Below are 27,382 nucleotides of genomic sequence, written 5' to 3' on the forward strand. Positions count from 1 at the left end.
GACAATGAAAATATTTCAAAATCTGCCTACTGCTTAATATTCTTTTAATTGGATCGTTGTAACTTTGGTTTTTCTTTGTTTTTGTGTAGCCTTAAACTGAAGCAGTATTATGTTAATTCCTTAGAATTGATTTGAATCAATAGGTGAATTTGGAAATTGATTAATTTTACTTCTCTTATGTACTAATTATATAGCTGTGTGAAAGAATGCAGCTTTAAAAAATTTATGATCAGATATATTTTTGTAATTTTATGGTAGTATATATATATAATTTTGTATGTTATTGATCTTTATTACTGTTGCGCATAGATTCTAAAATTGTGTTTAAATGTTAATATGATTGTGGTGATAATTGTAGAACTTTGTGAACATACTAAAAATCTCTTAATTGTATACTTTTAGTGAATTATCTGGTATGTAAATTATATCTCAATACTTTTAAGAAAGGTTAACATGAGGAAGAATTTAAAAATTTGAGGCTCTAGTGTTAGATAAATCCAGATTTGCTTGGTAGTTCTGCTGTTTACTTTGGTTATTACTTTACCTTTCTGAGGTTTATATTTAAAATTTCTAAAAATTGAATTAATTTGTACTTTAGGATTATTTTGAGAACTGAATAATAATTCTTGGCATATTGTCAATGCTTCATTTATCTTACCTGCTATTACAATTTATAATTTTACATTACCTAGCAGGCAGGCAGGATTAAGAACAAGACACCTTGCAGAGGAGGCATATGTACAAAGGGTTGGTGTTGTGAAATGACACAACACACTTAGCAACCATCAGAGCATGTTGAAGAATTGTGTGAGGAATATGTAAAATGTAAATTTATATAGAAAGTCATACCTCTGATCTGTCATTTCTGACAACAGGTGAAAGATCTTGGACAATAAATATTTGCTGAACTGAATAAAGAATAAGACCTTATTCGTGACTGAAACATTAACAGCAATAGGCTAAGGGATTAGAAATGAAGTTGAGTTCTTTTGTTATGTTTAGCCATGCAATCTTGAGTAAATAGGGATTGTGCAATTTTGGAACAGCTGTAGTAAATTCTGTTCCTGTTACAAGTTTTCTAGTGTTTTATTATGAAAATGTTCAGACATACAGAAAAGTTGAAAGAATTGTACCATGAACACCTGTAGACCCATCACTGAGATTCAACAATTAGCTATTAGCCCTGTTTGCTTCACCATGTATCCATCAGTCTTCTTTTTGTAATGTACTTCAGAGTTGTAGACATCAGTTCACTTCACTCTTAAGTATTTCAGCCAGCATGCAGCTCTCTAATTGGAGATCAATAGTTTGCTTGAGCTAAACTTTACATACAATGAAAGACGTAAGTCTTAAGTGTACCATTTGATGAGTTTTGACAGATTTATACACTTGCTTAACCCCAAGTTCCCATCATAATATCATTAGCTTTGAAAGTTCTCTTTCCCAGCCAATCCCTCTTCCTATCCCCCAAAGGCAATTATTCTGATTCTTTTGTACCATAAATGAGTTTTTCCTGTTCTAGACATTCAGGTTAAAAAACAAAACAAAACAAAATAAGACAAACAAACAAAAACCCACAAAGTAAAAGGCTTCATTTGACATAATCCTTTTGAGATTCATCCATGTTGTTTATACCTTTTATTGCTGAATAACATTCCATTCTACAAGCATAGCCCTGTTAAAAAATTTTCTGTATCTTCATAAAGGACATTTGGCCTACTTCCAGTTTTTGCCTATTATAAATAAAGCCTATATGAACATTATTGTATTCATATTTTGTGTACGTAAGTTTTCTTGAGGAAATTCCTAGAAGTAGAATTATTGAGTTATAGCATAGATAGGTATATATCTTACATTTTAATTATAGATAAAGGAATTTCATTTTATTTAAAGTATTCTTTTCTGTTGCTCCATTCAGTCCATTACTTACCGTATGAATAAACGAGATCTTTTTGTTCTTTCTTTTGTGAAAAAATATGAAAATAAATTCTTCATATTTCTTCTTCCTCCCCTGCAAAATCGTTGCTAGAACACAGTGATTTTCTTAAGCAATGGGTTTTAAATTTCTGCCTCCAATAGGAAATATACAAATTACATTTTGTGTTGTTTTGAAGGTACCACTAACACACACATATACACACACATTCACGTGAACACACACACAAACACACATACAGAGGTCATATCTACTCTCCCTTAAGTCAATAATCTTCATCTGATATAAGCTGCCATGATTTAAGCACACCATTTTGGATTGGGGGCTCAGGTGGCTGTTGCTTCTATTTTTTAGTGTATAGTTAACATTGGCAGTCACCCTTATAATGATGTGACACCAGCTACCCCCAAGTACATTGAATAAGCCTTGCCTAGCACAAGAGAACTTGATTTAATTGGCAACAGTGTTCGCCCTTACATGATAGGCACTGAAGTAAAACGAAACCTATTTTGCTTTGTGTGTGTGTTTTTAAAAATAACTACAAAAATGCATTATTAAGATATTGGAATTACATAATTTTCACTTTCTAATGCATTTGTTGGGATCAAGTACCTAAATAACTTTGTTTAGAAACTGAATATTTTAAAGCTATTAAGGGAATACTTGCAGCTTGTAGTTATAGTGCTGTCAACAAAAGATGTGATTAAATAAATTGAATGTTGAAGACTTTAGGCTTATGGTTAACACCAGGTAATTAAAAGTAAGCACTGCTGTGGGAGTGCATTATATATCAGCTGTCCTCTTTACCTCATTAACTGTTTTTTTGCATATTTATGGAGCCAACTTCAATTAAAAATGCCTTTTAAGTTATGCCTAACAAGGTCTTTTAGTTGCTATTTAGTATAATACTTTATACTTTAATTGAAGTTGGTATATCATCAATACCTGTGTTTGAATAATATACAAGAAAAAGAACTTTGATATTTTTGCATCTGGTTTTTATTCCTATGCATTGTGTTTTTACATACTATTATCAAACTGTATAGTCTTTGGGATTTAAAAATGAAAAACTGAGTTGTATGCTTGTTAGCAAATTGTTTAAATCTGCTTTTTTAAGTCTTAAAAGATTTCTAAGGTTTTATTATTTCAGATTAGCAGTGTTTTACATTTCTTGTGCAAACATTGAATTTTCTGCTTCAATACTTTTGGCTATATTTAATTTGTTAGATAATTAAAGATGACCCTAAATTTTAAAAATACTATGTGGTAAATATAAGTTTAAATGTTAAAATGGATTGTTATATTTCCATAGAACATTTTCTTGGTTCTAAAAAAAAGTGAAATGCAGATAAATAAGGATAGTATTGAAGAGATTTCATGTTGGGTGAAAAGTCTAAATTGTACATCAAATAGAAGCAAGAAAGAAAATTAGAAAAATAAGTTAGCTACCTAGTTTCTGTTTTGAAATTCATGTAATTAATTGTAGAGATCAATTTGTATCTTTCAATCTGTTTACTTTTTAAATTACAGAAGTGTTATTGTTGCAACAAAAAAGTCAGCAGTCTCACCTTGCACACTTACTACAAGCATACCTACCAATGCTGTCAGTGTGGTTTCCTCAGTAGATTCAGCTCAAGCCTCAGATGTGGGAGGAGAATCACCAGGTGAGTTAGTTATCAGTGATTTCAATAAAAATATTTTTAGATCTTATTTTAGCAAAGCTTAAGATTTTTGATTAACTTAAATTTTGGAGGCACATTAGGAACCATTGTGCTTTTATATTGTTGTTTATTTTCTGAATAATTTTGAGTAAAATTAAATTGAGTCAAGGATTTCAATATTTTCTCGACTCAAACCTAGTAGTATGTGGTAGATTAGATGCTGCTGGTTGGGTGACGAATGCATGCATGAATGATAGATTTATGAAAATACTTTTTTCCCTGTACTTAAGAAGATATATATAGATAATGGCTTAAAATAGAAAGTTTTGTTGACATGTAATCTTTTAATATGGCTACTGGTTGTCAGATATTTATATAGAATCCATTACTTTGGTTTCTTTTTCTTTGTTTTTTTTGTTTTTTTGCTTATTTTTCTGAATTAGAGGCTTGGAAAGGAGTGCTGCTCTGAAATGTAGCATCATTCTAACGATGGTCATACTGGTTCAGTTCCTCTTACGGCAATTTTATTTTTGTCCATCTCTCCTTCCATATTCTTTCCATGTATAAAAGCATATATATGGATAAAATAAATTTTCCGTGTATAAAATCATGTGGATGCAAGATCCTATACATTGATGGGAACCTTAGTGGTGATACTGGGTAAACTTGAAGAATGCATATTATTCAAATGACCAAGTATAACAAAGGGGATGTTACTGTATCAGTAGTTTTCTTCTGGATGTTGTACTGTTTCATAAAGTTAATAACAAGATATTGTACCCTCCAAAACACTTACCTTATGATTCTAGATTGAGATTGATGAAAAATAAAGGAATTTTGAAGGAATGGCCTGGTGGATTATATTGAGATCAGAAATAATGTTATTTATTTGGGATATCTCAGGCAAGGGTTTGCCTTTTATTCTGCTGTTTCACCTTTATTTGGCAAATTAGGGGTATCTCAGGCAAGGGTTTGCCTTCTGTTCTGCTGTTCCACCTTTAGAGTTTTGTTCCAAGCTTGATATTGCTACTGGCCAGTAGCTGCAACCTTTTCTCCTTGCTGTGTACTGTGTAACCATGTATCATAGAAACAAAGACTATGTTTATTTCTTTTGTCTTCTCTTTTTAAAATATGTATTTGTGGTAACAAAAATATATTTTTTCTGAAGTTTTAAACTTTTTTTTACAAATTTTATAGTATTAGTATTTAGTAATAAGAGAAAATGTTCACAGTAGGTTAAGTGAAAGAAAGTTATATGTAATTCTTTACATATCATATAATTACAACCAAGTGACTTATATACCTTCTTTACGTGGTAAAAGCAAGAAAGTTTTTTATGAAGTTATTTGGGTCTCCATGAATTTGGGCTACTGGCAGTTTTGATTTTTGAAATTTACTTTAGGTGGTATTTCTAAAATTTCATTAATAGTCTTGTATTATTTTTATTCTTAGGAAAAAAGGTGATTAGAATTTTTTTTCTACTTTGAAACCAAAAGCTGCAATGGCAGCAGAGTTTTGTCTGCCTTGCTTTTTATTTCACAAATTTAAAAAAATTAATAGACTTTATTTTTTAGATTAGTTTTAGGTTTACAGGAAAATTGAGTTAAAAGTACAGAGAATTCTTAAATACCCACTCATTCTCTTCCTTGCTAGTTTCCCCTGGTCTAGTGAGAATTACAGAGGCAACCAGGCATGAAACGCTAAGAAATTTTTTATCTTTATTGTTCCATTATACTCTAATGCCTCCTTTTTTTTTCAAGAAGAAATACTTTGGTAATTTATTTGGGGCTTGGTATGCACATTGTCACTTCTCCACCCCCATCCAAATTCCTTGGGAAAAAAATAAGATTCAAGTGTGGTTTTTCTAGAGTAGTCCCTTTTGTGAAAAATGCAATAGTTATTAATATCTATGAAATGATTTACATGCCATCTTTTAAATTCAGTTATAGTGAATTTTTCAGTAACATCCCAGAACAAATGTAGTAATTTCAGAAATTCAAAGTACACTGAGTAAAATATTTTCTCATACTGCCCTCTAGTTTCAGTTTAGGGAACAGAGTAAATAGGGCCCTTTGATTGCTTTTAAGTCTCTTCTTTAAAATTTAAGTCATGAAGTTTTCAGAAGAGAGAAGAAATGGAAAGCTGAGACATTTGGGTAATATCTCACATATAACAGTATTATACGTTTCTCTCTGAAGCCATTGTATTATTTTTCCAGTAAATTCATTGTAATTTACAATATTCACTTTGCAAAACTGTATACGGAATTATAAAATAATTTGCTATCTTGAAGACTGTTGTATTTATTGGCAAAGTCTACAAAACCCTGTACCATTGATCCAGCTCATAACGCATTTTATTTTTCTTTTCTTTTTTTTGAGGTGGAGTTTCGCTCTTGTTGCCCAGGCTGGAGTGCAGTGGTGCAATCTCAGCTCACTGTAATCTCTACCACCTGGGTTCAAGCAATTCCCCTGCCTTAGCCTCCCATATAGCTGGGTTTACAGGCCTGTGCCACCAGACCAACTAATTTTTTTTTTTAGTATGGGCGGGATTTCTCCATGTTGATTAGGCTGGTCTTGAACTCCTGACCTCAGGTGATCTGCCTATCTCACCCTCTCAAAGTGCTGGGACTACAGGTGTGAACGACTGTGCCCAGCCCATTGTATAATTTGTAATGGTGTTTCTCAAATAGTTCCCAATTTTTTTCCATCTTCAGCTAGAATTTTAAACTCTTTTTCCCCCTCAATGCCCTTTCCCCCATTCTTTTTAAAGTAGTTCATTCATTTTTCAGTTATTTCAAATCGTCTTTGTGATGATGGTCTTTCTTTTTATCATTTATTTTGGTTTCCACATCTTGCTCGTCTTCTTTCTTTTTCACTGTGCTCTTGTCACTGTCATATGGGTTCTCCATTTCAGTTCATTACTTCTATTGCATTTGTTAATTGATACCATGAACATTACTGCCTTGATAAGAAAAATCTAACCTAATCTAGTGTTTTCAGTTATCCTGCTTCTTACTCTTCTACAGCCCCACTTTACATGCTTTGCCTATCATACTTGCTTTTGTACTTGTTAAGTACTGTTTTTCACATGGAATCCATCCCATCCCTGCCCCCCTCATTGTTCTCTCTCCTTTGTCAATATTTTTTTTTACTGATAGATTTTTGTTTCTTTTTGGTGGGTCTCTTGATTTATTTGCCATTAAAAGAAATAGATTAATATACAGATAGTTTCAACTTAACAATTATTTTGGCTTTATGATGGTGTAAAAGCACATATATTTAGTCAAAACTATACCTCAAGTATCTGTATGACCATTCTGTTTTTCACTTTCAATACAATATTCAGTAAATTACATGATATATTCAATACCTTATTATAAAATAGGCTTTGTGTAAAGTGCATTTTTTACTGAGAATATAGTGCTCGACTTACGTTGGGGTTACATCATGATAAGCCATTGTAAGTTGAAAATATTGAAAATTGAAAATGCACTTAATGCACCTAACCTACCAAACAGCATAACAGTCTACCCTATCTTAAATGTGCTCAGAACACTTACATTTTCCTATAGTTGGGCAAAACCATCTGGCAGCATGTACATGTAAGTATTGGTTGTTTACTCTCAATTCCCTGTGGCTGACTGGGAACAGGAGTTCCCTACTGTTGCCAGCATCACGAGAAAATAGCATACCATGTATTACTAGTTGGGAAAAGATCAAAATTCAGAATTTGAGGTACAGTTTCTACTGAATGCTTGTTGCTTTTGCAGGACTGTAAAGTTGAAAAATTGTAAGGTGTACCATTGTAAGATGGGGACCATGTGAAATTTTGAACTTACTATGTGACTCCATCATAAGTCAAGGAGCATGTTAATAAATAAATAAATAAATAAATAAATAAATAAATAAATAAATAAATAAGTATTGAATTTTCTTTGCTTTCTCCTGGTTCAATCCTTTCTCCAGGATTTGAGAAAAAAATGTGTATTAATTGTTATAATTATATGTGAAGCAGGACAGTTTATTCTGATGATCTGGGTAAGTTAGGTATTAGTGTTGGTTAGGTCTTGAATTATTTTCTTTATATGTAAATACAGTTAATACTTGTCCCTATGGACCTAAGCCATTGTGCTTTGGAATGACCACAGGTCTGACTTTTATAGTAAGTCAGCAGTAAAAGATGAACTGTTCAAATTCAGTAATAGATTATTGGTTAGTAAAAAATTTACTTGGTAGAAAATAAGAAGTTTCTGCTATGACACTCATATTTTGTTTTATATTCACATGGCATCTTCAAGGAAATTCCCGTTTGGGTATTTGGAAATTTTGATATCAAAATAAGACTACAATTTACATACAAAACTTTTTTGGTACACAAATTTCAGATTTTAATTTGAATAGTATACCTTGGCTTCTGCAGCATTTTTTCAACCAAAAGGACTAATCTAAGAGCAACAATTGTGTCTTAATAAGTATTAAAAGGTATTCATCAGAGGATAAGGTATTTCCTTTGTATATGCTTGTTTTCAAAGAAAAGAGAAAGTGATTTTAGTAAATATATCAAAATCTAGAAATTTTATCATCATCAGCAAAGATTTGATTACCTAGAAAACACAGTATTCTTTAGCAAAGATTAGATTACCTAGAAAACACAGTATCCTTTTTTTTGTTTTAAGTTGAGACAGGGTCTCCATCCGCAAAGATTAGATTACCTAGAAAACACAGTATCCTTTTTTTTGTTTTAAGTTGAGACAGGGTCTTTCTCCATTGCCTAGGAGTGCAGTGGCACAGTCATAGCTCACTGCAACTTTGAACTCCTGGACTTGAATGATCCTCCTGCTTCAGATTCCCAAGTATCCAGAACTACAGGTGTGTGCCATCATTCCTGACTAATTTTTAAATTTTTATGGAGACGGAGTCTTGCTCTGTTGCCCAGAGTAGCCTTGAACTCCTGGCTTCAAGTGATCCTTCCACCTTTACCCAGTATCCCTTCTTGTATGTTAAAATGTCATTACACTTTTTCCAATATGCTATTTCTCTATACTGCAAAGCATAAATGAATAAATCAAAATTGAAACTAGCTCAGTAAAGGAACTAAGTAACTAAGCCTTGAAATCCCGGCTTCAAGTGATCCTTCCACTTTCACCCAGTATCCCTTCTTGTATGTTAAAATATCATTACTTTTTTTCCAATGTGCTGTTTCTCTGTACTGCAAAGCATAAATGAATAAATCAAAATGGAAAATAGCTCAATAAAGGAACTAAGTATACTGTTCATTAATTTATATGCCTGGTGTTTGCTACTTTGCAAAATTTAGTTATTCTACCACGTAATAGAATATTAGACTATCTGTTTATGGGAGCCACATACCTTATTAATTAGTACTTTTTTAATATTAGGGAAATATTTGAGTTATAACCATCTTTGCTATGTGTAAGATTTAGGCCAATAGGCTTATTTGTATTCATTCAGTAGGATTCATTTAATATGTTTTTCCTGGGTGTATAGACTGTCCCTGACTGAATTAACTGGTTCAGAAGAGAGAGAAAGAGATAGAGAGAGAGAGAGAGAGCGAGAGAGAGAGAGAGAGAGAGAGAGAGAAATGCAGTGTTACAGTGTTTAGGGATTAAAAATTGACATTTGTTTTAATGATTCTTTATTGCAAGGGACATTAGTTATTTAGACCCTCAGGGACCTTGAATAAACAGTTGCCTGCTCCCTAGATAGATGCTAGACAGATGATATATTTGCATTTTCCTTTTTGTTCTTTTGAATGTCTGGAAGACTGTCAGTTTGAAGGAGCCAGTTTATCAGTGCTAGGATAAGGAAAAGATAAGTGTGTATCATTCCACATGTTGGAGGTAGCTTCTGCATTTATGTATTTGTAATCATTTGTTGGAAATATTTAATGATAATTTAAAACAAATTTATTGAAAGTTTATATTTTTATCTGAGTTGAAAAAATGCAGAATATGTTTGGAAATTACATTTTTTCCTTGGCAGTAATGGAGGATAACCTACTGTGAAATTACTGATGTATTTAGTTTATTCTTTCTTGTGATTTTTTTCTTATAACTATTGCTGGTTAATTTATTATCCTTGTTGGTAAAGTGTCTTCTTATGACTTAAGACACTGTGTAAAAAATCTGTTTCTGCTATACTCTCTTTTAGAATTGAAAATTGGCATTACTTCTACTGTAGTGTGAGGAAATAATTTTTGTTACTGCTTTATTTAGAAGCAACAGTGTTGCTTTTCTTTTTCACATCTCTAATATGCATTTCTCATTAAAATTAGTATCATTTAGCACAGTGGGCAGTGTGTGGTGATTTAAACCTATAGTCCCAGCACTTTGAGAGGGTGGAGTGGAAGGATCACCTGAAGCCAGGAGTTCAAGACCTGTCTAGTTAACAAAACGAGACCTTAACTCTACAAGAAATTAAAAAGTTAGCTGAATGTGGTGGTACATGCCGATAGTCTCATCTACTCAGAAGGCTGAGGCAGGAGGATCACGAGTCGAGGAATTCAAAGCTGTGGTGAGCTATGATCACACCAGTACACTCTAGCCTGGGCAGTAGAGCAAGACCTGGTCTCTTACAACAAAACCCAATAAACCAATTAGCACAGTAAAGGCTAATTTTGTCTTACAACTTTTACCTAAAGCCTCATACATACATTTTTTGGGGAGGGATTTATTTTTTCCATCTCTACTTTTAAGTAAATAGGACCTTGTGAGGTCCTTTGTATTAGCTTCAGGAAAGCTCAAGAAAAACCGTCAGTAATTCTAATAAAGAAAATGTCTGATACATTCCAATAAAAATGGTCTTCAAAAATTATCACAATTAAAAAAGAAAATATTAATTAATCACTGGTAATAGAATGGCCCACTGTGATTCAGTGATCATATTGTTGTCAAGAACTTAGAAAACTTCAGGTGTTGTTTACTGAGTGTAATAAAGCCGTTGGGTCAGTGAAGTACTTTACTGAATGTTGTATATGATTTTAGGATTGGACATGACTCTTAGAAGTGCTAGATATTAAAGGGTGAAAAAATTTTCTTTCAACTTCCCTGGTCTTGCCCTCTAATTTGAAATGTTATTGTGAAAGATACAAAAATAGTAATATTTTTATAATAAAGTTTGAGTTGATACATGTGCTTTTAAAAATTGTCACAATGGTCTGGGCATGGTGGCTTATGCCTATAATCCCAGCAATTTGGGAGGCCAAGGCCAAAGTATTACTTGAGACCAAGAGTTTGAGATCATCCCGGGCAACATAATGAGACCCTGTCTCTACAAAAAAAGAAAATAGCCGGATGTGGTGGCATGCTGCATCTGTATTCCCAGCTACTCGGGAGTCTGAGGCAGGAAGACAGGTTAAACCCAGGAGTGCAAGGCTGCAATGTGCTCTGATCACTGCTGCAGCCTGGTTGACAGGCTAGAACCTGTCTTAAGAAATGAGAAAAAAATTGTCAACATGATGAAGTGGGTGCTTTAGCTTCATTTTTTAGCGAATCCTATGTGTCCTAACCACCAGTCACTTGGTTAGAATTTTTAGGTACGGTTAGAATTTTTAGATACAGTTAGATAGATCTCAGTTGAGCAGGATGGACAGGAAGGCAGGACTGTAGCCATATGAAACTTACACTATAAAGGAAAGTCAAGTTTGATTATCAAGAGAATGGGAAAGGAAATATGTTGTGGAAAAGAAAGATTAAATTCTTTTTTTTTTTTTTTGAGACGAAGTTTTGCTGTTGTTACCCAGACCGGAGTGCGATGGCACGATCTTGGCTCACTGCAACCTCCGCCTTCTGGGTTCAAGCAATTCTCCTGCCTCAGCCTCCCGAGTAGCTGGGACTACAGGCGCACACCACCATGCCCAGCTAACCACCATGCCCAGCTAAGTTTTGTATTTTTAGTAGAGACGGGGTTTCACCATGTTGACCAGGATGGTCTCTATCTCTTGACCTCGTGGTCCACCCGCCTCGGCCTCCCAAAGTGCTGGGATTACAGGGGTGAGCCGCTGCACTCAGCCGATTAAATTCTTTAAAAGTTAAGTTCATCTTATACTGGGAATTTGCTCTCTCTAAGACTTGGGCTCAGTAATTATCCCGAGGTTAATTGTGAAAGATTACTGCATTTCCCGCTTTCCAAAAGGAACCAAGATTGTTGGGGGATCAAATTGTCTAGATTTTTGGGTCCTTAGATTTGGCTGAGACCTGGTAATCAGAACTGAGGGTTATCCATCAACTACTGCCTAAAAACCAAATGTTTCAGGAAAGGTCAAAATTGCCCCAGATCCTTGCTGTTTTTAATCAGTTAAATACACAAAACCTCTGATTAAACTATGCTTATCTATACCTAGAATTAACTTTATTTGCCTTCCCAAAAAGAGCACATTTGAATCAGAATGTCTAGGTACAATTGAAGTGAGCCTGAGGAAGTTCTGGGAGTGGTGGGAAGCAGTGGGAAGCATTTTATTTTGAGACAGGGTCTTGCTTTGTCACCCAGGCTTGAGTGCAGTAGTGCGATCTTGGCTCACTGTACCCTCTGTCCCCCATGCTCAAGTGATCCCTCTCACCTCAGCTTCCTAAGTAGCCGGGACCACAGGCACACACCACTGTGCCTGGTCACATTTTTGTATTTTTAGTAAAGACGGGGTCTCACCATATTTCCCAGGCTAATCTTGAACTCCTGAGCTCAAGCAGTCCTTCTGCCTTGGTCTCCCAAGTGTTGGGGTTACAGGCGTGAGCCACTGCACCTGGCCAAAAATGACAATTGTTTGTTTTTTGTTTTTGAGACTGAGTCTACTCTCTCACCCAGGTTGGAGTACAGTGGTGTTTGATCGGTGGGAGCCCCTTTAAACTGGCTTCCATGCCTTGTGACATAACCTATTGTTCCTTAGACATATCCCATCATTCCTTGCTTTCTACAAAGCACAATTAGATGTTTCAAACTCATTTTGTGCTTTTCTTCCACTTATTTTGAATCAGCCATTTCTTTCTTTTAGTGGAGTATGGTATTTAGAAACCAAGATCTGGACACTATGTTAAGATTTTGCTGCTTGCATGTCCTCTGTCCTCTCAGTGGACAGAGCGAGAAGCTATGTGTGTGTTTGTGTGTGTGTGTTTGTATATAAAAATCTATCAAAATATATACTTTCATTCACATATTGTTTTCATCTCTCTATTGGAACCATTAATTCATATAGATATGAATTCTATAATTCTTAGTTTTCTCTTTTCCTTGAATTCCCTCCTCACACTGGCTCCAATAACTTTCTCTGGGCCAACACAACCTTCAGCCTGATGCAGATGCTTTCCTTGATCTGTTTCTAATTACTTTTGAACTGAACAATTCAGCAATGTTTGGGAAAGAGGGCCCTTATCTTTTTAAAACATAGTGTTTTCGTATTTGGGGCATAATGGGAAAATAACTGATAATAGTTGTGACACAAGATTACAGATTCTCAGAGGTCTAGGTTTCTAACCCTGATTACATTTATTGCTGCAATTTAGTCCTTTGGTAGCGATTTGATAACTAAGTAAGGATAGTTTTTATGGTAATGGAGGGTTAAAGCTAAGTTTGGAAATTAGCTGTTTCTGTGTTTTTGCTATATTAAAAAAATGCTTTTACTGTAACGTGTTATTGACAGTTGGTGTTGAATTGTGAACCTTATTTAGGGAGTCAAAATTTACTTTTCTTTTACTTCTTCAGCCCATGGATACAAAGATTGCTCTGGCATGATAACTGAACTTGTAGCTGAGGTTTACATATGAAAGGATTTAGGTGTTAATTGTTAGATTTTAATGTTATCCAAATAGTAATAGACATAAAAAATACATTAAAATGCTTTTATTGACTGGTATAATAGCGTTCTTTTTATTTAAATCTTTGTATTGAAAAGCAGAAAATTCCTATAGATGGTTATTTTTCTTTTATAGGCAGTAGACCATCTAATGCAAAATTGCCCTCAGTTCCAACAGTCGATTCAGTATCACAAGATCCGGTTTCAAATATGAGGTATTTAAGCTACAATTTGAATACTGTGATTTATACCTTTGATGACTTTTTAAGCTATCTAGCTCTATTTCATTTCATTTCATTTCATTTTTTTCTTCCAACATATATGACATATAGTGGCTTGGGAACATTTTAGTAGTTCATTTAATTTTAAGATGTATAAGTCATTTCATGATTGATGTACAAGTCACTTCATGACAAGTGACTATTTGCGGTGAAAAATAATTGCTACATAACAAATATTTGCATAAGCTTATGACTTATGTTTCAAATGATTGCAAATTGAAAGTGTGGAATTCAGTATTTCTCCTCTATAAAATGCTGATATAGGCCTGGTGTGGTGGCTCACGCCTTTAATTCTAGCACTTTAAGAGGCCGAGGAAGGTGGACGACTTGAGGTTGGAGTTCAAGACCAGCCTGGCCAACATGGTGAAACCCTAATAAAATACAAAAAAAATCTCTAATAAAAATACAAAAAAAATTAGCTGGGTGTGGTGGTACACGCCTGTTCCAGCTACTTGGGAGGCTGAGGCAGGAGAATCACTTGAACCTGGGAGGCAGAGGTTGCAGTGAGCTGAGAGCACCACTGTACTCCAACCTGGGAGACAGAGTGAGACTCTGTCTCAAAAAAAAAAAAAAGTGGGTATAAATGATAGCCAGTCAGCTAAAGCCACAATGATACAAATAGATAGATTTTTATTGTCACTTACCTTGTTTAATTGAGTTTCTGGGTTTAATTTGGAATGCTATGAGTGTATTTTCCACCACTGGAGCCTTAGTGGCCAGAAAGTCCTTGATTTTCTTTGCCACAATTGGGAAATCCGTAACACACTTCAAATGTAGGTACTTGAGTGCTTCGAGTATAGCTAGTATCTGTGATACCATCCAGGGATAACAAGTTCTATGAGATATGTAGAAGGAAATCATATTTAGAGTAGTGTCTGTGAGGAGATGATTATTGACAGAAGAAATTTATGTACATTTGTGTTGATAGTTTCAGTAACAACTGCTTTCTTGGTAGTGTGAATAGGAAGTACTCCTAGTATGAATAGTAGATAACTAGTGGCTATTTATGTATATGTTTAATTTGCGTGTTAGAAATTAAAGCTGTGGATACCTGTGAATTCTCTGAAATGCTAGGGACTTTAATAAAAAACTCTCATTAAATGTATCTGTATGCATATGTAAATGCATGTACATATCACAAATATAAATATATATATTGTAGACACATTTATAACTATCTCAATTTATAAATAAATACAACTCTCAATAAAATAATAGTTTTATTATAATGTACCTATAAATTATATTATTTTCAGGAGAAAAATCATTCATATTGCATTAGAAAGGAATTATTGACTTTGATAGAAAAGAACTGCTTTTTATATTTTATAGGCACTTGTTGAGTCTGTACTATATGTTGTAACTGAGAATTTTAAAATGAAGTCATGGATCTTGAACTCATTGTGCTAATGGTTTAGTGGTAAATAGAAAAATTTGTTGAAGACTTGATGAGAGTTTATTTAGGTTATAATGGGGCTAAAAACAAAGTCGTCTTAATTGGCCAGGTAAGAAATCTAGTAATAACTGATGCTTGGAGTGGTTGTTAACCAGGTTGTTTGTTGGGGATTGTAGGGGAAAGATAGATCAGGATAAAAATGAGTATTTTTGGCAGAAGGACTGCTGTGCATAGCAGCAATGTCTCCTTAAGTAATTTTTTTTTACATAATTTTATATATCTATGGAAAGACATCTTTATTTTCAAAACTAGAAAATTGATACAAACTGTTGAATAGTTCGATTAACTTAATGTTTTTTCATTAGTATCACAGAGAGGCTTGAACATGCTTTGGAAAAGGCAGCTCCTCTCCTTCGTGAGATTTTTGTGGATTTTGCACCTTTTCTTTCTCGGACACTTTTGGGTAGCCACGGACAAGAACTGCTTATAGAGGGAACAAGTAAGTGATCTTTCTTTATTTTATTTATATGTGTTTATATTTCAGGATTAAAAACTTTCATGAATAATGAGATAACATGGAGCTTCATTGTTTAAGTGTTGTCAGCCTTTGACAAAATTTCTCATGGTCTGTATCTTTTGAAGAATGTGTCGCATGTCTATTAGGTTTTAATCTTCAAGTTTTTTTTTTTTTTTGAGACGGAGTCTAGCTCTGTCGTCAGGCTGGAGTGCAGTGGCACGATCTCGACTCACTGCAACCTCTGCCTCATGGGCTCAAGTGATTCTCCTGCCTCAGCCTTCCAAGTAGCTAGGATTACAGGCATGCACTGCAACATTCAGCTAATTTTGGTATTTTTAGTAGAGACGGGGTTTCACCATGTTGGCCAAGATGGTCTCGATTTCCTGACATCATGATTTGCCCACCTTTGCCTCCCAAATGCTGGGATTACAGGTGTGAGCCATCGTGCCCAGACTAATCAAGATTTTTGTTAGTGATTTGGATGAAGCATACAATTATGTGTTGACCTAAAGAACTAAGTTTTTTTTTTTTTTTTTTTTGAGACAGAGTTTCGCTCTTGTTACCCAGGCTGGAGTGCAATGGCACGATCTCAGCTCACCATAACCTCCGCCTCCTGGGTTCAAGCAATTCTCCTGCCTCAGCCTCCCGAGTAGTGGGGACTACAGGCGTGCGCCACCACGCCCAGCTAATTTTTGTATTTTTAGTAGAGGCGGGGTTTCACCATCTTGACCTCGTGATCCACCCGCCTCAGCCTCCCAAAGTGCTGGGATTATAGGCGTGAGTCACCACGCCCAGCCAAGATATTTTTTTTGATAAATTAAAATTAACTTTGAGAGCAAAGAATTGGAGAGAATAAGGCTAGGCGGAGGTGGCTCACGCCTATAATCCTATCACCTGAAGTCAAGAGTTCAAGAATTGGAGAGAATCCTGTCACAGGATTTTACTTGAACTTAGATCCATATGAACAACAATATATTGCCACATAGATAAGGAATGCATTGTTATTAGTAGAATTCATTTTACAAATAGAGATAACAGCATTTTACTCTAAACTGCTTATATCATATATAGATTACTGGGTCTCTTCTCGGTAGTGTACTTCAAGACTGTCGAACTAGATAGCATGCTTAAGTAGGTTGCTGAGGGGATTGGAAATCATGCTATGGAGTGGACGAAGAATAATGAGACTTCCTCCCCTCCCCACCCCTCCCCTCCTCTCCATACCTACAGATATTGCAAGGGTCAAAGGAAGTGCTCATATGGCACAGTTAATACTTAGATACAGATATGTTAAACTATTAACCTACCTGTAACCTTGCATTTCCACCATATTTTTATTGCTACAAGAGATATGCTTTTTCACAAGTTTTGAAAAAATTCCTTAGGCAATCTTCTAGCAACTGTTAGCCAACAAAAAATTACAGTAACTAAAGCTGCCAGTTCTTACTTAAAGGGAAGGGGAGGGAAGAGGAGGGGAGGGGGAGGAGAAGAGGAGAGGGTAGGGGAGTCTCATTATTCCTCATCCACTCCATAGCATGATTTCCAATCCCCTCAGCAACCTACTTCAGCATGCTATCTGAATCAAGGAAGGAAAACCAGAATTTATGATAAGCTAGAGCTTATTAAACATGTATTTGAAATTTGGACTTAGTATTTACAAGTGGGATGTGTTTCAGATTCATGATGAGCATTTAGTTGTGTCTAAAAGATAATGTTCATTTGGAGTATATGTGTATATCTTCAAAACCAGGAAAATATGGAGTAAAACTTCTTGAGTTTATTATCCTTAAATTCTTATTAAAATTTCTCATAATGCTTATTACCATCCCATTTTAAAAATAAATTATTTAAGATGACTTAAATATAAAAAACAAGAGGCTTCTTATATTCCAAGATAGTAAATTGTCATGACTTGACTTTTTTCATGGTATACTTGAGGATTTAGATAGATCAATGGGTTTAGATGGCACTGGCTTACTATCTGCTAAGTCATTTAATTCTTTGACTGAAGTGATATATCTGAGTGAGTCTCCACTGAAGAAATTGCAGTGGTCTTTGATCATAAAATTCCAGATTAGTGCAGGTATAAAACTCTTGGCTTAGCATCCCAAGTTTCTGCTTTTGAAAAGACTAACATTTTCTATCTTTGAAAAGCCATCTAAAAAATAATCAAGCCAAACCCTATTATTCTACTATTCTACTGAGAGTTTTAGAGAGGTCAGATTGTGAGCCAGTTCAAATCTATAAGCTTGCAAGTAAGATAATAATAGGATATGTGTTTGTGGGTATATAAAAAGAAAATGACATTTCTGGGAGCAACTTACAACTTGACCTTAAGGTTTTAGGGCCTTCCTTTGAATAGTTCTTAAAGTATGACTAAATCTGAAGAGAGGTCTACAGATTTGTTTATTATTTGTTTTTTTTGCACATGGGATGAGTGTCATCTATTGGCAAAAATTTTGGTCAAAAATAGAAATGATGTAAGTTCCACAATTTGATGTTAAGTTCCTCATTAGGGTTATCTCCTGTTTATTTACTCACAGTGTTATTTTTGTGTTTACAGTACCAATGTCCTTTAGATAGGGAGCTTGGAGATCTAATAGCAGCTCTGTCTTGTCTTCTGAAGCCCTTACTCATTCAAAATTGAACATACTGTCCACCTTGCCCCTGCAACAAATCTACCATCACTCTCTTCCACATCAATTGTTCAAACCAAACTACAAAATGTTATTTGACCTTTTACTAACTTTGTAAGTGAATATATTTTTCCAGAATATTCATATCTAACTAGAAAGTAGCTAAAGTATCTATGAACCTTCTTCTGGTTTGCTAACCTTTATTATTGAAAAATAAGACTGAAATAAATACATAGAAATGTATATGTGTAAAGGTTTTCTTAAGAATAGAGGTATATGGGCCAAGTGTGGTGGCTCACATCGGTAATCCCAGCACTTTGGAAGGCTGAGGTGGGTGGATCACCTGAGGTCAGAAGTTTGAAACCTGCTTGACCAACATGGTGAAACCTCGTCTCTACTATAACTACAGAAATTAGCCAGCCATGGTAGTGGGCACCTGTAATTCCAGCTACTCTGGTGACTGAGGCAGGAGAATTGCTTGAACTCAGGAAGCAAAGGTTGCAGTGAGCTGATCGCGCCATTGCACTACAGCCTGCGTGACAGAGTGAGACAACATCTAATAAATAAATAAATAAATAAAATAAAAAAGAAATATAGGTATGAAATATCCTATGATAGGTGTGGTGAGAGGGACAAAGGAGTACCTGTAAATCTCCCTAATTTGGTATAGCCCAAGGTTTTTTTTTGTTTTTCTTTTTTTGAGACGGAGTTTTGCTCTTATTACCCAGGCTGGAGTGCAATGGCGCAATCTCGGCTCACCGCAACCTCCGCCTCCTGGATTCAGGCAATTCTCCTGCCTCAGCCTCCTGAGTAGCTGGGATTACAGGCACACGCCACCATGCCCAGCTAATTTTTTGTATTTTTAGTAGAGACGGGGTTTCACCATGTTGACCAGGATGGTCTCGATCTCTTGACCTCGTGATCCACCTGCCTCGGCCTCCCAAAGTGCTGGGATTACAGGCTTGAACCACCACACCCGGCTTTGTTATTTATTTAGTTTTTTAATTATTATTATTTTAATCACTCTTTTTTGTATCTGAATAGATATATAATAAAAGGGCCCATGAGGGCCCAATGGCTGGAATTCTAGTTTCTCTAGAACAAAGCAATAAGGATTGATGACTTAATAATAGAAAGATCTTAATTTACTTTCTGGAAATAATGGGTTTTGAAGTTGGAGCAAAACTGAACTCCTTGTATTATCTGGGTTAAATTTAAGAAAAAGTGACAAGGTTTCAGACCAGTAGAGGGCTACACCTGCAGTTAGAGGGGGAGTATTCCTTGCCTTTTATTTTGGCCTTGACAGCATTAGCCTGAGGAGCCATGTTCATCTTAGCCCCACAGAAATCACACTGTAGTTAATAACTTGTTTCCTAATATAACATAGAGACATTCTATAGCTAATTTTCTTGCCAGTGCTGACACTGTTACCATCATTTTTATGTTAGTATTTTTTCAGACATCGAGAAAGATGGTTATAACATTTTTTAAAAAGTAGAGGGGGTAAACAGCCCTTTTAATTTGAATGCTATTTATAAAGCTAAAAAATGCCAGCATGTGCTGTCATTAGGATGGAAGCATTAGTATTTAAACAGGGAAGGAGAAAGAACTAAAGCATAAAAAGATAAAAGAAAGGGAGTGGATAGGATACCTGGAAGAGTTTTCATGGGGAGAGAAAGAGATGGTAATAGGGTGTTTAAGGGCTATCAGGAATTATTTTAGATGTTACACCCTGGAACCTAAGCCCATGTTTGCCTAGAAAAATGTGGAATAAAAAAATTGCAATTTTTCTGATTATTAGTAATACAATTTAATAATTTAGTCCCTTTAATTATTGGCATTGCTTTTTTAAGATACTGAGTATAAAACATTCTTTGAATGAACTACTTTATATTTTATTGGTAATTAAAGCTAAAGACTTCTTCAGATAGGTATTAATTATATAAAATATCCTTTCTAAGAATATTTTTGGTGAACCAAAATGAAACATAAAAGTAAATGAATTAATTTATAAGAAATCAAGAATATATAACAGACAACAGCTTGCATTTCTGTTAAGGTTTAGTGTGAGGTCAGAGGTCAAGGTACTAATAAGAGTGTTTGGGATGTCTGCTGCCATGAAACAAAATGGAAACTTGATTGATAGCTGGAGGGTTGAAGGGAGAGAGTGTGGTGGAGAAAGCAAAGGTCAGGGAGCCATTTCCCTTCTCTGCATGTATAACGATCAACTCTCTCCAAAACAAAATGTAGATGATATTGATCAATATGGCATATGTTGTGCACATTTCTATGAGTATTGTGAAATGTCGTTATATATGAAGTTGTAATAAATGTTTTAGCATTTTGAAAGCTGAAATGAAATAACTGTAATGTACCTTATTTAATCATATGATCAAATGTACACTATTAATAGTTTGATAAACCAATTTGAAAAAATAATTTGGATGAAATTGTAACAAATCCTAATTTGTTTTCTTTATAATTTTTTAAAATTCTCTTTAAAATAGGTCTGGTTTGCATGAAGTCTAGTAGTTCAGTTGTGGAATTGGTTATGCTACTGTGTTCTCAGGTAAGTGACAAGAATAAATGTTAAAAGTAGATTTTCACATGAATTTGTTTTCATGGGGGATGTTATATTTGCATTACTGAAATTTTTGCCATAATAAAATTTTGAGTTTGCTGTTTTAAAATAATTTTATTTGTATTGCAAAAGGGTTACTGCTTATTTTTGATACTTGCAGATAATTTTAAAGCAAGCATGGGAGGAAGTAAGAAACAAAAGTCTTCAGAGTCTCTTTAAAAATATCCAGATAAAATGATCTTGATAATTTCTTTGCTGTATATATTAAGGTTATATAAACAGATTTATTTCTATATCTTGTGGAGTGCCATGCTGACTCCACTGGGAATCAAACGTTTACTTCCCTTTTGTGCAGAGGTTATAAAATGAGCGATAAATGATTTTTGAATCCTTGTCATTGCGAATTATTTTTGACATGCACAGTAGATTTGGGAAAACATTAACAAAAATGTGGCAGCTATCATAAGATGTAGAAAATAAATTCCTAAGAGCAAAGTTACCTTAGGTGTTCCAAAACCTTGTACCTCATGTGGTAAAGTTTAATGATTTAAAAATATATATATATATAAAAATCATGTATCCTGTGAGGTTTTCTTTTCTGTTTTGCAATTAAACAGATGAATGTTTTTATTGAGAGTTTTCTTTGTAGTCTTTTAAAGTGATATCTTGCTGGTAGTAAATTCCCCTACTTAAAACTTTAAAATAGCCTTTTTTAATAGGAAAGGTATTGGTCTAGAGGTCAAGGGTTTTGACCCATTTCAAAACCTTTGACCTTCATTTACAACTCTCATGGTTTACTTGCCTAACGAATAAGGATAATGCAAAATTAATGTTTCTTTGCATCGATTTATTTGTTTTAGTGTGTATATGCCAAATTTATTTAGACTGTGCTGATGGACATTTCATGAATACAAATTAAAGAATCATAGAAGGTGTGAAAAGTCAATACTATGCATTGTCAATAAGGTGCAATGAGAACAATTACTTCTAGAGATTACACCTAATGGATTTTTGTAATGAACTTGTGAGGAGTAGTTACTTAGTAGGCTTATTATTCTTAGATTTAGTGAGAATCATGTTTCTATAAATTAATCATCTCATTTAGAAACTCCATTTCTTCAAAAGCTCACTAGATTTCTCATTAAGCCATCTCATTAGAAATAATTAATTATTTTTTTTCTCAGCTAGAAGTTGCTATATAGGATTCTTATACCGGCATGAAATCACCCTTATTTTAAAAAAGCACTCACTTACTGTTTTGGATGTTTTCTCACAAGAATATGAATTTATTGTTCATAGTGATGTAACTGTTTTATAGGTGAATTTTGACAATGAAGTTTCACTTTCTAGTTTTGAAGAATTGAATGTATTTTTGGTACATGGAAGCTATTTCCAATATAGTATATTGCATATTTGAATGTTAGAAGCTGCAAAGATAAAGAATGACATGTTTTAATATAACTATTTATCATGTATGTCACAGTACTGTTTAATACTACTGCAATCAAATGGGATATGAAGATCATGTAGTTGAGTAAGTTTCAAAAGTCAGTAATTGTAAAAGTTTTTGTTTGAATAAAATACATTATTGGGTATTTGAAGTCCTTAACATTTTCTATGAGTTCTTCAAAAGTTTCACAGCATCTCTACAAGATGTAGCACAGTGTGAAAAATGATGTGAAAAATGAAGCTAGAATTAGCTCCAGATGTATACAGATTGTTCCGGGGTGATAATTACATTTTTCACTTTGAATTTTCCTAATTCAAAGAGGTCAACTTGGCAATCACAAAAGTGATTTATTTTGTTAAGAAGTGAACTGTCTTTTTCTACATGAAAGCTTAAAAGATATGAAATTGAATTTCAAGTCGACATTTTACAGATCTTGGGTGGGGATAGCTTGAGTTTGATTGATAAATTTTTTTGGACTGAGATATGGTAGGAAGCAAAAGCTACCATCTTGCTAAAATTGTAATTAATTTTTTAAGAGGAGATGGAGAGGATTGAGTGCCAAAGATCGAAAGATCAGGTCAAAAACTACTTTTTAATCACATAAATAATGGGATATGCTTATGAACTTAACATCTGCAAATTTGATTTAGAACTTTACAAATTAGTTGTTGTTAATTTCATGACAATCAGCCATGCTCTGATTATTTTTCTTGAGTCCATTCAAAACTTATATTCTTTTTGTGTTATTTTAAATAAGGTGTTTAATTACATTTTATTGTAAAAGAGAATTTAGAGCCTAAATTTAAGAAATGAGGAAATGATCACATTTGGTTAGCTGACAATAAGGCCAAACAGATCACTATATATATTTGTTTCAACTAAGATTGTAGTTTTCAATGTCCACTCATTGATCAGTAGTTGGTTAGTCACCATTTCATATTTTAGTCTATTTAAATGTTAATATCGTTTAGGCAATATGTTAATACTGTTAGGCAAAATATTATTACTTAGAATCGGAAATCTCTCATAATACATAGCATTATATTTTTGAGTATAATTAATATATGAGGTTTGCAAAATTAGATTTATTCATTTGTTGAATCCCATGTAAAATAATTCAAGAACGATTGAACGTCCAAAGACCAATTTAAATCCTCTTTATTTCTTAAAATAAGACTTGCTTCTATTCTTTTGGAAACTGTATGTTCTTTGATACAAACACACAAAAATTGAACGGGTTCTTAACTGTGTTTCAGGTGGTTTTTCACAGCATGCAACTTATTTCTGTGCCAAATTTGTTGTATATGTGTGTAAACCTGTTTTAAATATATATGAATTTAAAGAAAATGTTAAATAGATGTTTCAAGTAACATTACTCCAGCATTGTATAAAGTGTTTGTATCTTGTTCATTTGACATTAATATCATTTTTGAAAGAATTGACGTTGCATTCAAGGCCACTTTATAAAAGCATTGCATTGCTTGTCCTAATTCAGTCTGACATACATTCCAATAACACTACCTCCCTTCTTGGGTTTAAAGCTAAATTTATGACTGTGCATTGTGAAGTGCATCATTTAAAAATGGTTTCAACCCAAAACATCTAATAAATAAATAATGTGTATGGCTACTCAGTAGTAGACTTTTTAGACTAGAAATCATTCCATCGGATACTCAACAGTCCACTATCGGAGAGGGCTGTCAGATAAATCTTGTGGTAGCTGCATTCATGTCCTGTAAATCACATATTATTGTCTGAGCCTTCTGCCAGGTCATCTATTCTTTTCCCATTTATCAGAAATGCATACAGTATATAGAAAAACTAGAAGCACCATGTACTCTGGACTGGCATCATGTCTGAGTAATTTATTAGCAGCAAAAGTTAATTTAAAATACTATTTTAGTCTTATTATTCTTTAAAAAAAATTTTCAACAAAATATGTAGATTGTTGCTGTTTTGGGAAATATTTACTTTACATGAAGGTAATGATAGAAGGTTTGGTTATTTTTGATTTGTGTTTTTTTCTCTGCCTCTGAATTATTAATTTTAAAATTATAATAATTTACAATAATAATGAGATAGTTCTTTTCTTATGATTCTGTCAGTTTTGTGTTTGAAATTTTTTCCTTAATCTGTACTGTAGTCAAATGTTTATGTTTTGCTTTTCTATACTTTTTCTCTAATCCCAAGTTTCTTCTCCATTTTGAGTTTATTTTTTCTGAATATATGACATTAGTGTTTTTTTATAGTTATAATGATTTTATAGATGAATATTTTCAGTATGAGAAGATTATTAAAACACCTCTCCCATTGCCCCCCAAAAAGGCAATCCAGCTGTTTACATGGCACAGTGGTGTCCTTCACCATTAGGTCTCTCTTACTCTCACATACTCTCAAGCCATGCTGAACTATTTAAAGATACCCACATATGCCATTGTATTTCTGTGTCTTGGTACATGCTTTTTCTTTCCCTAAACTGCCCCTCTCTCAAACCTGGTGACTTTTGTTAGCTGCTGCTTATCATTCAGAGCCCTGCTTAATTATCTCATTCTCCCAGGATCATATCTATAGTTGTTATGTTTTTGTCTTTAGCACCCATTATAGAACTTACCACAAATTGTAAGTATAAATATCCTAGTTGGTTTACTTGTTTATTGTTAGTATCCTTCTTTGTTTTCTAGACTCTATGAAGATAACAGCTATTTCTGCTTTGCCCATTAAAGTATTTATAGTACCTTGCACAGTATTGCTTAGTGAATATTTATGGAAAAAAAGAATCAGCTAACTCCTAGATAAATTGCAATCTCTTCTGGAAAGATTTCCTTTACTCCTCTCTTCCTTCCAACTCTGTGCCTAAATGAGGTATTGTGTAGAACACTTACTCAAACTATCTTAATTTGATTCTATATTTAAGTTGCCTGTTGTTTTCCTTTCTCTTCCATGTAGACTGCAAATTTTTGAAGACAAACATTGTGTGTTTTTTATTGTATTCCCAGTGTCCGGTATAGTAGTGTTCAACCATATAGATGTTTATATACTCATATAATTGATAAATCAAATGGTAACATGGATCATAAATTATCATATTTTAAACTTTGCCTTTTGGTGTTTATCATTAGGAAATACCCCCATACTTTTTGATATTTATTAGTTTTTATATTAAATCTTCATTTTCATTAAGACAACTAATTTTATCATTACTGAATAGTGTAGTTGTGTTCATTTATGAGGAGGGCCTTTGGTTTTTCTTTTCTTTTGACTTACTCAGATTCACCTCATTTTTTTTTTCTAAGACAGAGTCTTGCTCTGTTGCCCAGGCTGGAGTTCAGTGGTGCAATCATAATCCACTGCATTCGACCTCCGAGGCTCAGGTGATCTTCCTGCTCAGCCTCCCAAGTTACTAGGACTCCAAGTAGCTGGGACCACATACCAGCACACATGTCTAATTTTTTGTAGAGATGGGGTGTCTTTAAGTTTGCCAGTTTGGACCTCCTTTTTGTTTTGAGGTAGAGTTTTGCTCTTGTTGCCCAGGCTGGAATGCAGTGGTGCAGTCTCGGCTCACTGCAACCTTGGCCTTCTGGGTTCGAGCTATTCTGCCTCAGCCACCTGAGTAGCTGGGATTATAGGCGCCCACTACCACACCCGGCTAATTTTGTATTTTTAGTAGAAATGGGGTTTCACCATGTTGGCCAGGCTGGTCTCAAACTCCTAACTTCAGGTGATTGACCTGTCTTGGCCTCCCAAAGTGCTGGGATTTCAGGTGTGAGCCACTGTACCCAGCCCCTAGCCTAGGCCTCTTGCTTTTTTTTTGTTGTTGTTTAAAAAAAAAAAAAAAAAGACTTTGGCCCAGGTGGGAGGATTGCTTGGAGCCAGGAATTCAATACCAGCCTGGCAACATAGGAACACCCTATCTTTACCAAAAAGAAAAACATTTAGCCAGACTTGGTAGCATGTACTTGTAGACCTAGCTTATGCCTGTAATCCCAGCACTCTGGGAGGCTGAGGTAGGCAGATCACGAGGTCGGGAGTTCAAGACCAGCCTGGCCAACATGGCGAAACCCTGTCTCTACTAAAAATACAAAAAAACTTAGCCAGGCGTGGTGGCAAGCCCCTGTAGTCCCAGCTAGTCAGGATGCTGAGGCAGGAGGATTGCTTGAGCCCAGAGGTTCGAGGTTACAGTGAGCTAGGATCACACTGGTGTACTCTAGCCTGGGTGACAGAGAAAGACTCTGTCTCAAAAAAAACAAAATGAAAAACCTCAACTTTATTGAGGTATAATTTATATACAGTAAATACCCACACATTTTAAGTGTACTGTTCAGTGAATTTGACAGATACACAAGCATTTTAATTTTTAAATTTTTCTGTGCCTCTTTTCGATCAATCACTATCTCTGTCACTTCAAGTTGCCAGTGATTTGATTTCTATTACTTTGTTTTACTTACCACAGAACTTAATATAAATAGAAATTTATTTCTTTTAAGTGGAGTGCTTAGCTAGTCCTAGTGTACTGTGTTTAGGATACTTCAACACCCCCCCCACCCCACACTTTTTTTTTTAACTAGAACTTACTGCTTAGTTTTAAGAAAATAATGTATTTATTTAAAAGAAATAATTGAGCTAATGAAATAAAGGATTTTTTTTTGCCAACCAAAAAGTAGAATTTGACTATGAGTTGCTTAATCAAAATAGAAATAAGCCTTCTGGACTTCATTATGCATTTCTTTCACCTATAAGGAAATTCTATGATATGAAGTTTTCTTTTTTTTTCCTTTTTTTTTTTTGGAGATGGAGTCTCTCTGTTGACTAGGCTGGAGTGCAGTGGCATGATCTTGGCTCACTGCAACCTCTGCCTCCTGGGTTCAGGCGATTCCTCTGCCTTGGCCTCCTGAGTAGTTGGGACTACAGGGGCTTGCCACCACGTCTGGCTAAGTTTTTTTGTATTTTTAGTAGAGACGGGGTTTCACCATGTTGGCCAGGCTGGTCTTGAACTCCTGACCTCGTGATCTGCCTGCCTCGGCCTCCCAGAGTGCTGGGATTACAGGCGTGAGCCACTGAACCCAGCCAGTCTGAAGTTTTCTCTAGTAGTTTGATGAGGCCATTATTCCGTACATGTA

At 34.5% G+C, this 27,382-nt stretch overlaps 1 protein-coding gene across 6 annotated transcripts in view; it reads left to right on the plus strand.

Annotated features, from left to right (window-relative positions):
- LRBA (LPS responsive beige-like anchor protein) overlaps positions 1-27,382 on the plus strand; it is a 772,728-nt gene that overhangs the window by 203,957 nt on the left and 541,389 nt on the right. For all 6 annotated transcript variants that reach the window (XM_017970205.4, XM_035294467.3, XM_008992610.5 and 3 more), the window contains 4 exons: positions 3,467-3,600; positions 13,541-13,619; positions 15,447-15,580; positions 20,742-20,803. In XM_017970205.4, coding sequence (XP_017825694.2) covers positions 3,467-3,600; positions 13,541-13,619; positions 15,447-15,580; positions 20,742-20,803 — 409 coding nt within the window. The remainder of the gene's footprint in view (positions 1-3,466; positions 3,601-13,540; positions 13,620-15,446; positions 15,581-20,741; positions 20,804-27,382) is intronic.

Source organism: Callithrix jacchus, chromosome 3 (genome assembly GCF_049354715.1).
Source record: "Callithrix jacchus isolate 240 chromosome 3, calJac240_pri, whole genome shotgun sequence".
Classification (NCBI taxonomy): Eukaryota; Metazoa; Chordata; class Mammalia; order Primates; family Cebidae; genus Callithrix; species Callithrix jacchus.